General features: G+C 38.7%; 2 protein-coding genes across 30 annotated transcripts in view; both read right to left on the reverse strand.

Moving 5' to 3' along the window:
* The window catches only part of PPP1R9A (protein phosphatase 1 regulatory subunit 9A), a 389,269-nt gene extending 381,068 nt beyond the window's left edge, over nucleotides 1-8,201 (reverse strand). For all 29 annotated transcript variants that reach the window (XM_074035497.1, XM_065542316.2, XM_074035502.1 and 26 more), the window contains exon 1: nucleotides 6,590-8,201. In XM_074035497.1, coding sequence (XP_073891598.1) covers nucleotides 6,590-7,984 — 1,395 coding nt within the window. In that variant the 5' untranslated portion in view covers nucleotides 7,985-8,201. The remainder of the gene's footprint in view (nucleotides 1-6,589) is intronic.
* On the reverse strand, nucleotides 6,634-10,667 carry LOC141409985 (uncharacterized). The gene is made up of 4 exons (XM_074036527.1): nucleotides 10,496-10,667; nucleotides 9,937-10,379; nucleotides 9,481-9,687; nucleotides 6,634-8,199 (listed from the first exon to the last, which is right to left on the reverse strand). Exons 1-4 carry the CDS (start codon nucleotides 10,665-10,667, stop codon nucleotides 8,188-8,190), a joined length of 834 nt encoding a protein of 277 aa, XP_073892628.1. The 3' UTR covers nucleotides 6,634-8,187.
* Nucleotides 10,668-14,982: the final 4,315 nt, after the last annotated feature.

Raw genomic sequence — 14,982 nt, forward strand, 5'->3', positions numbered from 1 at the left:
GAATATAATGAAGCAAAAGAACAAAAAGAAAATAGGTCCAAATGAGAGCACAGAAAATTAAGAAAAATTCAGGTAAATTAGATAACAGCATAAAAAGCAACATATTATAGCAATGTTTGTTTTGTTTATACAGAATTTATCCAATATTTAACTATATTTCTCTATAAAAATTCCTAAACTTGTTTTCAAGCGGTAGAGAAGATGTTAGAAAAAAATCTAATGCAGATGAGATTTCAATCAAATTACTTCTGATGGGCATGTAACTGGGTTCACAAGGTAAACAACGTATGGATAACATAACACAAAGTGATTTTCCTCCAAATTTGGCATCTTATCTTTCAAGTACATGAACCCAACAACTAGAGTCATTTGTGAGAAAGAAAGTTTAGAGGGAACACAAATTATGTATGATCCAAAAAGCAAGTAACTGCTGGGCACAGTGGCTCAACACCTTTAATCTCAACACTTCAGGAGGCCGAGACAGGAGGGTCGCTTGAGCCCAGGAGTTCAAGATGAGCCTAGACAACATAGTGAGACTTCATCTCAACAAAAAATAAAAAAATTAGCAAGCATGGTAGCGCTTGCCCATAGTCCTAGCTACATGGGAGCTGAGGCAGGAGAATTACTTGAGCCCCAGAGGTCAGGGCTGCAGTGAGCCATGATTGCATCACTGCACTCCAGCCAAGGTGACAGAGCAAGACCTTGTTTCAAAAAAAAATAAATTAAGTAAACAAAAAACAAGAAACCTTAAATCTTTCTATTACAAGTAAATGCCAGTAAACATCTGAAATAATCTACTGTCAAAAGAATTCCTTTTTAAACACTAAATGATCATTGTTCAATTTAAAAAAAAAAAAAAAGTATAGATATACTTCTGGATTTTAGAAAAGGGGTTCATTCAACAAATATTCATTATTTGATTTTACAAAGTATATTAAAATATTTGACATATTTCATTTACCTGATTATGAAGCATAGGTCATAAAACATAAAAATTTACAAGGAAATCCAATTTAAATGTTATACCATTGGCCGGGCACAGTGGTTCACGCCTATAATCTCAGCATTTTGTGAGGCCAAGGCGGTTAGGTCACTACAGGTCAGGAGTTCGAGACTAGCCTGGCCAACATGTTAAAACCCTGTCTCTACTAAAAATACAAAAATTAGCCGGGAATAGTGGTACATGCCCGTAGTCCCAGCTACTCCAGGGGCTGAGGCACGAGACTCTCTTGAACCCAGAAGGTGGAGGTTTCAGTGAGCTGAGATCGTGCCACTGCACTCCAGCCTGGGTGACAGAGCAAAGCTCCATCTCAAAAAATAAAAACTAAATGTTATACCATCAAAGTTATCCAAGAAAAGCAAGTTAAATCATATGACAATTCTTATACTCTCTCCATAAGTTTATTAATTTACACTTGTAAAAGAAAGAAAGAAATGAAATTTCTGATCCTATTAAAAACTTCCTCCTCCCAACTTTTTATAACTAAAAACGTAAATCACACAAAGAGCCTAGGATGTGACTTTTTAATGACCCAAATGCCTTATGAGTTAAGGATAATAATCCACTTTGGGATCCAGAAACAAGAGTGTTCATGCACTTTACAAGATTACACCTTATTTCATCTTCAGAGAATATTATTCCACCCAGCCAGCTATAGCAGCCCCATCTGGAAAGGAAATTTATTAAATGTTGCTTTCCTAACATTTTATGACCAGCCACTTTCAGAAGCTAGAAGATTGTACTTCAGATTAATATTCCAAAGAGTGATCTCTTGATCAGCGACATCAGCACCACTTGAAAACTTGTTAGAAATGCAAAATCTTAAGGTCCCCCCCAGACATACTGTTATGTAGTTTTCCTATATTATTTCAGAATATGAAATTCTATTATAGAGGTAAACAAATGGGATGGATGAAATGCTTAAGAAGTGACAATCATAGATGGTATATAAACTAGTAACTTATGAGACAGAGGCAACACTCAGGCTGGGCCAAGTATTGATAATGAGAATGGAAGCTGGTGAAATGAAGGCAGTCAACAGATGCGTAATAAATAGGTAAGCTGGGAGTAAGACATGACAACAATAAAATAAATAGAAATTATGATAAAATGAATGAGGTTTACGTATAGACAAAAAGCAATGGAAATACCAAGTCACCATTATGCCTGGACTGACAGCTACATTACTTCCACGTCAGTCATCTACTGAGGACACCAAGGATGGTCCCATGGCTCATGAGCAGGCAAACTAGCAAAGCTATGGCTGTACCTAAGTGTATTTGTCACATCTTTTCAATAGAACAAGTGTGTATCATCGACCCAGGAAATCATTAGTCTATAGAGTCTTGGTTCAAATATCAGCTCTGGTCCTCATAACCACGTCATTAATGGGGAACGGTTATGTGAAAGAAAGATGGGACATAGGAATATTGTTTACCCAGGACACAGGTAGTGTGGTCCTTCCAGCCTGGTTTGAACTGCATTAACTTACTCCATAGCTTTCCTCTTGCCTCAGGATTTGTGTTTAACTGGTTTGGTAAATCATGTGATTCAAGCATTTTAACTTGTTTTCTGAGTCTTCTATTCCATAACCTCTGAGATAGCTTGCCTGGTGGTGTACTTGGAGCCCAACCACTGTATCCAGGTAATTTCCCACAGAATACCTACTGAATCAGAATCTCCATGCTAACAAGATCTCCCAAGTGATTCATACGCATATTAAAGTTTAAGAAGCAATGACAAAACTGTTATAAAGGGAAGCCTCTGCAAAGACAAAAAGTTGGATCTCAACAGAACTATTCTCTGAAAACAATCTTGAACAAAAAAACTTCATATATCCATGAACGCCCTAACAATGACTCGGAGCCCCAAAAGAAGGAGAGAATACAAGAAGATCCATTTTCAACAACTATTATGTAAGGTTTGAAGCTCTGGTACCCTTGCTGATTATTTGAACTCCAGTCCTGTAAAGCTCCATATGAGTTGAGAAAACACTCACAATATAGCACAATGTACCTCAATATTAACTCTGTAATGTCCTTCTTACTGGGAGTTAGAAAAATCTTTTTCAGATATGCTGTTTCAAGGATAACAATCCACTGTAACACAATAGTATTTGAGGGCAAAAAAATACCAATCCAAAGGACATAAGAAACAGAGAAAGGTTGTGACTTCCTTAATGAGGCTGCAGCAACCTTAGAAAGATCATCAAAGCACAGAGTTGGGAACAGCCTGAGAGCTTCCTTAATGGGCTGTACACTTCCCACCTACCAGCAGCTCCTGACTTCATCAGCTCCTCATTTTATGTATTTGTTATATTTGCATTGTCCCTGACACATATTAGGGGCTCCGTAAATGTTCTGAATTAGTAGAAAAAATGACACGTCACCCTCTCTTGTTTTGATTCATCTGAGACAAATTTACTTTAATTCAATCCTTTCATTTTGAAAAATTCCTGAGAATGAAGGCATAATTCCATCTTGAATTAGCATGGTTCATAACATTCTCCCATTCCGTATCTCAAAGTTGGATCTTAATTTGCTATTATTAATTCCATTCTAATATTTCATAACCCTATGAAACATATCAATCTATCCAATAAGATATAACTATCTATGAAAGATAGAAAAGTCATACTGACAGCTGGCAATACAGTCCGACCATTTTTAAAAGTCAAGGTACATGTTCGAGTACAAGGTATATGCTGCACAGGAAAGATCAACTATTATTCTGATGTTTTTCTACGTCCAGATTTAAGACATCTTACGGAAATATCTACGTAAAACATCTATAAAAAGAACTGAAGTAGTCACTGCGGACAATATTGCACATACAAAGATGATAAATAAGATCTATAACAAAAAACTAAAGCTGCTGGGAATTTTTAACCTAGTATAGAATAAAGTGACAGGAAAAGAATGTAAAAGTTATAAAAATCATTTATTTAAATAATACATTCCCTATTGCTTCTTTAAGAGGAAGTATGTTTAAGCTTCAAAGGAAAAGACTTAGGTTAGAAACTGTAATTTCCCATTCCATAAATAAAGCTTTATGAAAAGAATAAAGAAACACAGATAGAAAATGGTTGCGTGTATTCCTTTCCAAATAATCTATCAAATCCCTTTCTCTATATGCATTTAGTACAACCCAGTGCCATTAAAGGACTCACAGGACATTAAACATTTAGGCATAGATTTTTATACTGTTTTTTATGGATTCTAAATACAATGTGTTTAAGAATTGAGTCTACAAACTCACAGAGGAAAGGGGTAACCTTACAGATTTTTGTGTCTTCTTCAGCTAACAGCATGAGAGAACACACATGATAAGCCTTCAATAAATACTTTAATTGGATCTAATTAGGTATTACCACCCTCTGAGGCAAAAAAAAAATCTTAATTGGGGAATAACCTAAACACTAAGACCACCACCATGACCAGTAGAAAGCAGCTCTCAAATTTTCCAAGTGAATCAACTTGCATATTAAACAATGGAAGCAGCAAGAAAGAGCAATTGTCTTATTCATTACAAAGGACTAAGAATGAATCTTCTGTTTGCAAACTTAATCTACTCCAAGTAGTCCTGTTAACTGCCCAGTAAAATGCAATACGTTACTTTTGTTTCACAAATCTTATGCTTGATCTAATTTGTTTTACAAATCTTATTCTTGATAAAATGTGTTAAATGTAAATAATGTTGCATTCTTTGCTATACAAAATTGTCATTATATGAAAATTAAGAGGCAAAATACTTATTATCAGCAATCATAGCAAAAATTAGTTGAACTTCAAAATGTCATTCCCAAAAAGCAGGTTTGTTCACATATAAACAGACATATTTCAATGATAAATACTTTAAAATCCATTAAACCTACTAGTGCACAGTTATGTTTTGTGCAGCACAGGACCCAAATACAGGCTGGTATCCCACTTGGCTGACGGGGTAGTGTTCTACTTGATAAATTTTCATAAGCTGCTATCCTCCATATTAAAAACTTAGTCACTGGGTTTAACAAACTCCTTGAAGAGTTCATTTCAGTTATTCCTGCCTTTCTCAATGTGAAACGATTTAATCTTATTGCTTTCTTCCTAAGGGGTAGAAAGATGATGTTCAAAGGGGATGTGAATGGCGAAGTTTAGGAGCTCACTGGATAGGCTTGGGGGAAAGGCTGCTTTAAAGACCATCTAGAGTAGGGCAGAGGGCATTGGGAGGGGTAGGAAGGCAGGAGACAGAGAATCACAAAGGAAGGTGGTAAAGCACTGCAAAGAAACTTACTTTCAAACTGGATTGACATCTGTAGTTTATTTTAAACTACAGTTTAACTTAACATGACCCATTCTGACCCAGAACTTCTGCCTTACACTAATAAAATGAAAGTTTGCCTGCTAACATCTGTAAATAATTTCATAGATTATTACTATATTTCAGAATAGTCTTTCATAATCAGAACAATGTCAGATTTCTCTTTAAATATTTCTATGTAAATTTATATTTTAGAGCCTTATATGGAAGGTCCTAAAATGAAAATAACAGTGATTTTAGATTTTTGAGGAGAAAATTTACAGAAATGTATCAGATTCCAAGTCTATCATATATACACACTGTGTAAGCTAGAAGCCCCTAGAATGTGGTCTAAAACTACCGTTCTGCACCATAACCTTCCAGATTCCCCCAAGGAGAGCATGCCAGAATCTCAGGACTAAGCTGTGAGCAAGTATACTTTGAAAAAGCACCCCAGGAGATTCTGATACTCAACCAACCACCTCCTGCCCCTATTGCCATTATCCGCTAATAACATTCCACCACCCACTGCTGATGTACTTTGTGCTATTCTTCCATATCAAATGTTAACTAAGTGAAGTCATTAGAGCATGTGAATTCAATTGTCATTTACCCAGTTTTTAAGAGGTAAAAATAAATCCATGAATGGCAAATCAATGTTATTTCTTTCAAAAAAATTCATTTTAAAGCTATGTAACGAATTTTGAACTCAAAGTGTTTACAGTCAAAGCTTTTCAAAGTATTTAAGTCAGTTAATATATTTCCACAAATTAAATTTTGACCACCAAGTAGCAGTACCCAAAAAGAGTTCCAACAAAATTCCCCACAATCCAGTTACACTTAAGTAATAATTCATATTTTTTAAGAAAGTAAATCAAGTATTATTCCCAGATTATCATAACTCTCCCATTGTACATTATACTTCATACCTTAAAGTGTGCACATTCAGAAGATATTATTTATGAATAATTTTAGGTAAAACTAAAGTAATTACATTTCTAACTAACACTCCTGGTTTTCGGTACTCATATTACTCATACTCCAGTTCACTGGAATGTATCTCACAATCCCCGAACTTCTTCAGCTTTAATATTACTCACTATTGGTGGATGCCCTTATAAAGCACATTTAAGAAATGTAATTGATATCTCTCAAACTCCAAACTTTTAAAATCACCTGACAACAGGTGTATATCAACAATCTTGAATCCCTTACAAAAACTCCTACTAATTGTCAAGTCTATTCTACATACAATTAGGCCCTAGTACTAAAAACAAATTTGAAAACAAATGGAGAAAATACACTTACCTTAATAGGGGCACTACTAAACTTAATTTTCCTGTTTGCTGGGATTTCTTCTTCTTCTGGCAATCCAACGATTTCCGAGTATTCCATATCAGGCTGATAGTAATTGTTCTCATCACTATCTTCCTCCTCATCCTGCTCAGTGCCGGTCTCTCCCCAGTCTGAATTATACCTGGATCTCACCCTATACACATTATAGTCACTGTGCATGTACACATGGGAACTATCAAAACTGTTTGAATCTTCGGGTACTTCTTTTCCACAACTGGATGCAGAAGCATCAGGAGAGGTGAAATCACCACCTGCAAGTTCTTTCCTCTGTTGCTTTGCTGCCTCACTTTCAAGCAAATTAGTTTCAGCATCTTCTAACAGTTGGCTTTGTGGTGAAGGGATTTCAGACTTTGGCATTGCCTTACTTTCAGCACAAGGTTCTTCAGGACCGTCTTTGTCAATGCTGTCGGGAGTCTGTTGGTTAGATGTGGAGTCCTCGGGTTCCTTGCTCTGCTGGATCTCTTCACCAGGTATCGAAGCTAGAGAGGTACTTTTAGAAGCCACTTCTGGTACTAGAGTTATATTACTCTTGTAAGCATCCTCTGTATCAACACCTTGCTTGTTTGAAGGAGACCACGAATTAGAATCCTTAAGGTGGCCAAAGGTGTCAAGATTTGTAACAGTAACAGATGGTAAATTCAAAGGATAATGCCCAGTCACTGAGTATTCATTGTTCTCAGCCTTCTCAGAAATGATGGCACTGGGAGAATCAGTGTTCTCAAATACTGCACTCAGTTGACTCACAGTTGGGGAGACAGCCTCAGTTCGGGAGCTAAGGCTGTCCAAGGAATCAGTACTGCCTCTGTTGGACTTGGAACCTCCCCATTCATCCTGAGGTTCACTCCCTCCAGCTTTCTCTTTCTTTGGGGAATAGCGGTTGTTTTGCCCTGATTCATGCACACTTCTCTCAAACATCTTCCGAGTCTCAGTGAATTTGGAATATGAAGGGCCATCGTACATTGTGTCAAATCTACTAATTCGTTCAGAAACAGAGGACTCCAACTTAACAACTGAGCCATCTGTTTTCTCCAGAAATTCTTTGGGCTTCATTCTTCTCTGAGGAGATGAATGTCCACCTTTCCCCCTTGTTTTGGCAATGACTGCAGCATTCTCGTTGGGTTCCATACCCATCTGCATAAATAGGTTTTTAATTCTGTTGACATTGGAGCCATATTTCCTCCCCCTGCTCTGCTGGGAGCCCTCACCTTCTTTTGTTTTTTGTTCCCCATCTGACTTGGGTTTGTCAAAGGTACTTTTCAGTGCCTGGAACTCAGTTCGATATGCATTCCTGTGAGGAGAGGCACTTCTGAGAGTTGTTCGTTCACCTGAAGACTCAGTTTTCAACATTTTCACTTCAGGGGTGAAAAGCCAATGTTCATAATGATCAAAGAAAAAACAAAAAACCAAGATACCTGTCTTCTCTAATCACCAGTATTGGGTCAAGAAAAGTACCTCTCAAATGGTATACTGTGTTAGCAATTGTGCCAACAGGTGTATTAGGAACTTAGTAACAGTCAAGAGTTACAGAGAATGGTTTTTTCAAAGCAAGACTAGAGGTTCATCTGAAATAGAAAAGAATGAATTTCTGAATTCATTTACTTACTTGAATTTATGTCTAATCAAATAACATACATTTTATTTTCCAAATGGCTTAGCCACGTGGCAAACAGAAGAGCTTACTCATTGAAACGGGAAGTTAAAAGTCAGTAAGTTATCATTCTGATTGTCTTTGGTAAAAAATGTTTCAAACACAATTTGGAGATACCTATCAAAATCTCAAACACACACACACACTCACAAATACAAGTTACACATAAGTATATTTGAAAGCAATACTTTAGACCAAGTTTTAGTCACTTTTGTGAATGCCCTTTAAAAAGAAACCAGCAGTTCATCGATCTTTAAGAAATCAACAAACTGTACAGAAAATCAACTTCATTCAGGATTCTCCACAATTAGTTGGAACTTACTCTTTTTAAGTACAATTAAGTTTGGAATCTATGTTTACAAACTCCAAAACATGCCTACAGAGGCATATTTTACTTTTTCTGGTCCAATATTCTCATCTACAGCATCCCCAAAGCAATACTAATGCAATTTCAGACCAAAACAAGGAGGAAAAAAAGTTCCTGAATGGCAGTAAGTTTCATTAAATTCAGTTATAACAAGTATTTGGAAGTTTCCTAACAGTGGTTATTATTAATTATGGAGTGGGATGCAGACTACCATGGGAATAAATGCGTAAGAATGTGACAATCAGAAAGCAAATATACTGTGACACCCCTTTTCACAGCCCTGATTTGTTTATTCTTTCTTGCCTCTGACTTACTACAGTTCAAAACGCTACGCAATGCACGCTTGCTGGTCTCCTTAAGCCCACAGCAGGATTTTATATCAATAAGCCAGCAATCAAATACTTCAAGATATGCTGAAGAGCAGACAATGCAGGCAGTTCTAAAGATTTCTCATTTTATTTTTGTTTTGTTTTGATGTTAGACCGAGCCACATCACCCTCACGTACAAACAGCTGAGGAGGCACACACTTTCACTTAAAACGTCTCCAAACTCGGCTCATGGCCCAGCACGCATGCATGGCCCATGCAGACAAACAAGAAAGGCTTTGGAGTGCGGTGCCTGTTTTTCCTTTTTTTGTAAAGCATCGACAATCTCCTTTTACCCTGACCATTCTTTTTAAAGCCACAAACACCCTCCCCTCTCCCCTACACACACACCCCATTCCCTCCCCCGCCAATTCCAACCCGAGGAGGCGGGGGCGGGGGAGATGGGGCCGCCGGGGGATTCAAAACCTGCCCTCACAAAAGACAAACATAAATAACACCAACTTGAGAGGCAGCCGATTCCCAAGCCCGGTTCGGGACGCAATCCCTCGGCCCTGGGGCAGGACCGGGAGAGCAGGTGACGCCAAGCGCTATGGTAGGAGGTCGCAGTCTAGCTTTGTGCCAAGAAGCACCTGAAGTCCTAACACATTGGCTGCGGCTCCCGGCGGCTGCCAGGCGGATCCCAGTGTGACACGGAGAGAGACGAGCTCCCTGGCCACATTTAAAAAAATAGAAAAGAAAAAAAAATTACAGGGTAATGAAAATAAATCCCTTTGTTTTTCCTCCCAATGTGCCAGGAAACAATAGATCCCACTGATAATGCCTCCGATCTTCAACCTATTGCTCCTCCACCACAACCCACCCCCACCCCCAGCCTGCAACTCAGCCTTTGTACAAGCCGATTTTTTCCTCCTCTCCACCCTCCCCAACTCCTCGCCCCGCGCTCAGCCTCCCCCTTACCCGAGCGGGAGCGCCGCGGGCGGGGAGGGTCGGGCCGCCACGGCTCCCACCCTCTCCTCGCAGGCGCCCCCCGCCCCACGGTGGCCGCGGCGGCACGGCACGGCGCCGGCCCGCTGTGTACACCGCAACCCGCTCTTCACGGCGCAGCGCGCTGGGCGGCTGCGGCGGCCGCTTCCACTCGCGCCTCGGCCCCCACGCGCTCCCTGCCCGCGGCGGGCGGCCCCGGGAGGCGCGCTGCGCTCCCCAACGCCATTGCGGGCGGGCGGCGGCCCGGGCAGCTACGCGCCCGCATGCTCGGACCGGCCTGGGGCCAGGGGTGCCGGCAGAAGAAGGGGTTTGGCCCACGTGCGGTCGCCAAGCCGGGCCGTTTGGGCAGCCGGGGAGGCCGCGGTGTAATGGAGGCGAGGCCGCGGGGGTGAGGAAGACCAGGGGGTAACAGGTGCCTCACCTCGGCTGATGGGATTAACTCTAGGGCCGCAGAGAGAGGGAGCCCGGCAGCAAAATCCCGGGAGAGGGAGAGAGAGGGAGCCTCTGGCGGCCAAGGAAGGGCGAAAAGCACCGGCCCGAGGCGAGGCCGCCCCACCCCCTCGGCCGTGGGCGAGGGGCCTCTCTGGCCTGGGGCAAGGCCCCTTCCTGTTCGGGTGTTGGCTCCGGAACTTGGTTCTGGGGCTGACCGCTGCTGGGGCCCCACTTAGTCTGAGTCTGCAGTTAACTCCGTGACCCCAAGGCATCCAAATCCCAGGCCACTCTGCTGGCCTGGAAGGCCAAGACGTAGGCCCAAGTCTGGTGTGGCCTTCACCTAAGCCACTGCGCCTGGCCTACTACTTACCTTGACCTTAAAGTCCCACTGCCAAAGAGAAAGGGATGAGGAGGTCTTCTACCTTTCCTGTCTAGGGAGAGTTTTTCAGCTCACCCCACCCCTCCGCCCTTTTCTAAACGCTCAGTACTCCCTCTTACACCCCCAAGTACCGGAAGTGTTACCACCTTCCTGCAAAATATAAAACTGATCATGACTGTCAATACAGATCTTTAAACCAATCCTTCCAAAAAGCCTAGGTAGCAGGAACTCTTAAAGAATAATTTTTCAAGAAGGTAAAAACATGACAATGGTAGAAATACAAAATGAACATGGGTCAAAATTTTATAACTCTTTTAATTAGAAAGGGAACCCCAGCAAGATACCGCAACCCACTCATGTGAGACTGTGAAGAATAGGTATAGAGACAAGAAGAGGCAAAGCCGCTTAATATTCTATAGAGCACTGAAATGTAATGTGTATTATTATCTGTTTTACAGGGCGGTAACCAGTTGTATCTGTAAAGTAACAAATTTGCATTCTGTAGATAAAACTCATTTACATTACCAAACGTATCTACAGCTTACTGAGTAGTAAAATAGCCTAGTGAAAGTCAGTCTAAGAAAGGTGCAGAGGACTCTAAATTTCACAACACTCCGGAGTCCTGTAGATAACATCGAACATTCCATTGAAAGGACAAACAGTAATCTTTTGCTCATTTCAAAGTCTTTCACAAGTTTTCCCAACATAACGATTTTTAGCCCCATTTCACTGATGGAAAAACTAAGGTTTAGGTTTTGTAACTTACCCACTTCTTTATTGGCTATTAATAGTGAATGATTATGGCTGAATATGAACCCAGCAAGTCTGTACACAGATTCTATATATTCTGGGAGCAAAATCTTTTCATTTCAAAAGGATTTTGTAACTACTCAATTCTATGTATTTTTCTATGTATTTTTTTAATTTTAAGCAGTAAGGGCTTTTTTTTTTTTTTTTCCTTTAAGCATCACCAAATTCTGGGTCCTTTCCCAAGAAATTGGCATTCTCTGTGTATGAAGTAGATGTCACTTCTATAAGCATAAACAGATGTAACAGGCAATGTGAGGGGGCTGTGGTTCCAGGCTCCACTTTTGGAAAGAACATTTGTGCTGTCTGGGATAATCTAGTGGAAAAGTTCCTGTCATTTATTTGCAGTATGGAAACCAGGTTTTTTAGGCGAATAACCTAAATAAATGCAGAATCTAATCACTGAGTTCTGGCTGTAGAAGAGGGGGCAGAGTTGGCAATAAAATCAGTCTTACACCTCTTTGCAAAAAGATGATTCATACAGAAAAGCACCCTAAAGGATTTGGTTGGTTTAAGTTTTATCTTTTGAAAATATGAAACTTTTGGAAAAATTTATACTGAAGGAATGACAGAGTTTTAAACCCAATGGTGAGAATTTAAGATTCCTAGATTTCCTATAATGGACCTTCCATTTCCAACATTTACTTGAATGTTCGAAGAGTCTGTTAGACCTGTGCTAATCCAATACATGCGGCTATTTAACTTTAAATTAATTAAAATTAAATACAATTGAAAAATCAGTTCCTTAGTCACACAAGCCACATTTGAAAGGCTTGATGGCTACATGTGGCTAGTGGCTACTCTGTTGGATAGTGTAGATACACAACATTTCCATCATAGAAATTTCTATCAAACAGTGTTGTTCTAGACCACATTTGCACTTCTATGAACTTTATAAGGGTTAACTTAGTTCAATACATCGTTAATGTATGAGGGATCAGAGGTCATAAATTTTATATGTTCCAACTGGAAAGGTGGTGAAAAGTGTGAAAAGTGAACTTCATTACTGACATGCAAAAAATCCAAAATGTGTTTGCTGTAGGGGAGTTCTCAATTTTCATATATGGTATCTTAACCTTTCATAAATCATATAGAATATTGTGGGCTGTTATTTTCATTTCCTTTGCAACCAATAATATCATGATTAGTAAGACCACAAGATTAGAGGATAAACAAAAAGTGCAAAATATATTCTACATTGTTTTAGGGGTTTTCTCAATGTATTTCTAAGTTTTTGTGATGGACATTCTAAGAACTATACAAAGAATTAAGTTATTCACGTGTGTATGTGAACCACTGGGTGCAGCTGTGAAATTAAGCCTAAACTAAGCCTGAATCAAATTTTAAGACTAGGGAAAACTGGCTAAGCTGGTACTGAAGACTGCCTGTCACAACTTCATTTCTAGCAGGAAGATACCTAGCTGGTTGTGTACTAATGGAAGTTCCTGAAGGAAGAGAAAAGACCAGAACAAACTAAAAGATCTCTAGACTTAACTTCTTTATGGAGAAGGCAAAGTAATGGGAGAGCAATTCCTGTAGGTAATTTTACACATAATTGTAGTGTAAAAGGACATGTTATTCATACCACTGTTTTCTTACCGATATGCATGTTTTGATAGTGATGAGGCAGCTTTTTAAATAAAAGTTTAGTTATAACTGCTTATTTCACGTTTGTAAGTATTGCAGAATGCTTTGTTAACTTCAGTCTTGAATGTCGATGTTCAATTTTCTTAAAGGTCTCTTTAAAATAAATATCTCTATTTGAGGATAAAAGTTTAAGTTTACTTTTGAGTCTTATAATATTTCACACAAACTCCATCATAGAGGTAGAATATATTTCTCTAAAATAGTCCTCAGGCTCACATTGAGACTCAAAGATATCTATGATCAGTCTTATTTTGTAATGTTAGCTATAAAATTAACATTAAAGGTGTCATTTCTACCCCAACAAATTGATAATATTCAGCATGGCTTTCTACCTACACTCATGACTTGGGCATGCCACTGAAAATTTAAACCATCATCTCTGTCCATTTCCCATTCTACAAGTATCTTGGATTTTCAGCTTAAAAAGTTCATAAGGTTGAGTACTTATTTTTATTTGCCATGAGTAATGAACTGTAGAACTCCTTGGGATTCCTTTAGGTCATTTTTAAGTATTATTAATATCTTATCTCAACAAATAAACAATAAATTTACACAGTGTGTTTAGGCTAAAGTGATGAACTTCTCTTTCTTTGCTACTATTACTTTATTTGTCCACCCACACAAAACAAAGTAAAACAAGAGTTTTATTGGACTAGACATTGGTACAATGTTTTCATTACTGTCACAGCTTCTGAGGTTGAAACAGCAGCTGCTATAACCATTAGTTTTCAGTTTTATAGTGGTGCATGTTACACTTTTAAAGACAAGTATGAGGCATTTATTTGCTTCCACAGAAGCTCATTTTTCTCTCAACAGATTAGCCCCTCTAGCAGGACTCTAGTGGTGGTTTTCTGTCTGCAAATCCTCCACCTACAAGTTGCACCTGAACTCAAATTGGCATGTTGCTGATCTTCAAAATAATTTATTCACCATTTATTATTTTGAAGTAGGCTCTGTTCCATATTATTTTGAAGTGGCTCTATTCCATAGCATTAGCCTTGGTGAATTAACTATTAAAGTAAATAAACATCCATGTTTGTCTACAATTAAATAGGAGATTTCTGTGACTTTATTTCCATTTTCAGTCAAGTTCTAGTAATAAACCTTCTTGGTGAGGTCCACAATAGTCCCATTTTATACAAAATTTACATTATAACAATGCATTTTAAGAAAATCATAATATTTAATTTGTGTATGCAGTCATCAGCTTTCAGAAATAATTCAATGATAAATTTGCTCTGAAGTTACTAGTACATTTTTTCATAGGTTCTTAAATAGCCATAATCCATGTTCATCCAGCATAGTAATTTATTACCATTACTTTAACACACTGTTTCAAATAAAGTTTGAAAATGTATCATAATCCCTTACATTGTTTGTACACCATTAAATTTCTCAATTGGATCAATAATGGACAAGTACTTATCCCCATCCATCAGAAGGCAGATCTTGAGCTGGTAGCGTTCTCATTCTTGTCCCGGGACAGTACTCAACATCGTGATTACACCTGGAAATGCTGCATGTTTTAGACTCTTCTTAAGTGATACTACAAAGTTAGAATCACTTAACTAGTATTTTTTATTAGATTCTAAATGCATGGATGGATCACATAGTTTAGAAAGGCTTTTTTGGCATTATTAGAAGAAAAAAAATTTTCAAACAAACCAACATTTTAGATTTTTAAAAATATATATAGAAAAGATGAAATAAACAGTCTGGAAAATCTTGTGTCTGAATCCTGTTATTGCTTTTTT

Source organism: Macaca fascicularis, chromosome 3 (genome assembly GCF_037993035.2).
Source record: "Macaca fascicularis isolate 582-1 chromosome 3, T2T-MFA8v1.1".
Classification (NCBI taxonomy): Eukaryota; Metazoa; Chordata; class Mammalia; order Primates; family Cercopithecidae; genus Macaca; species Macaca fascicularis.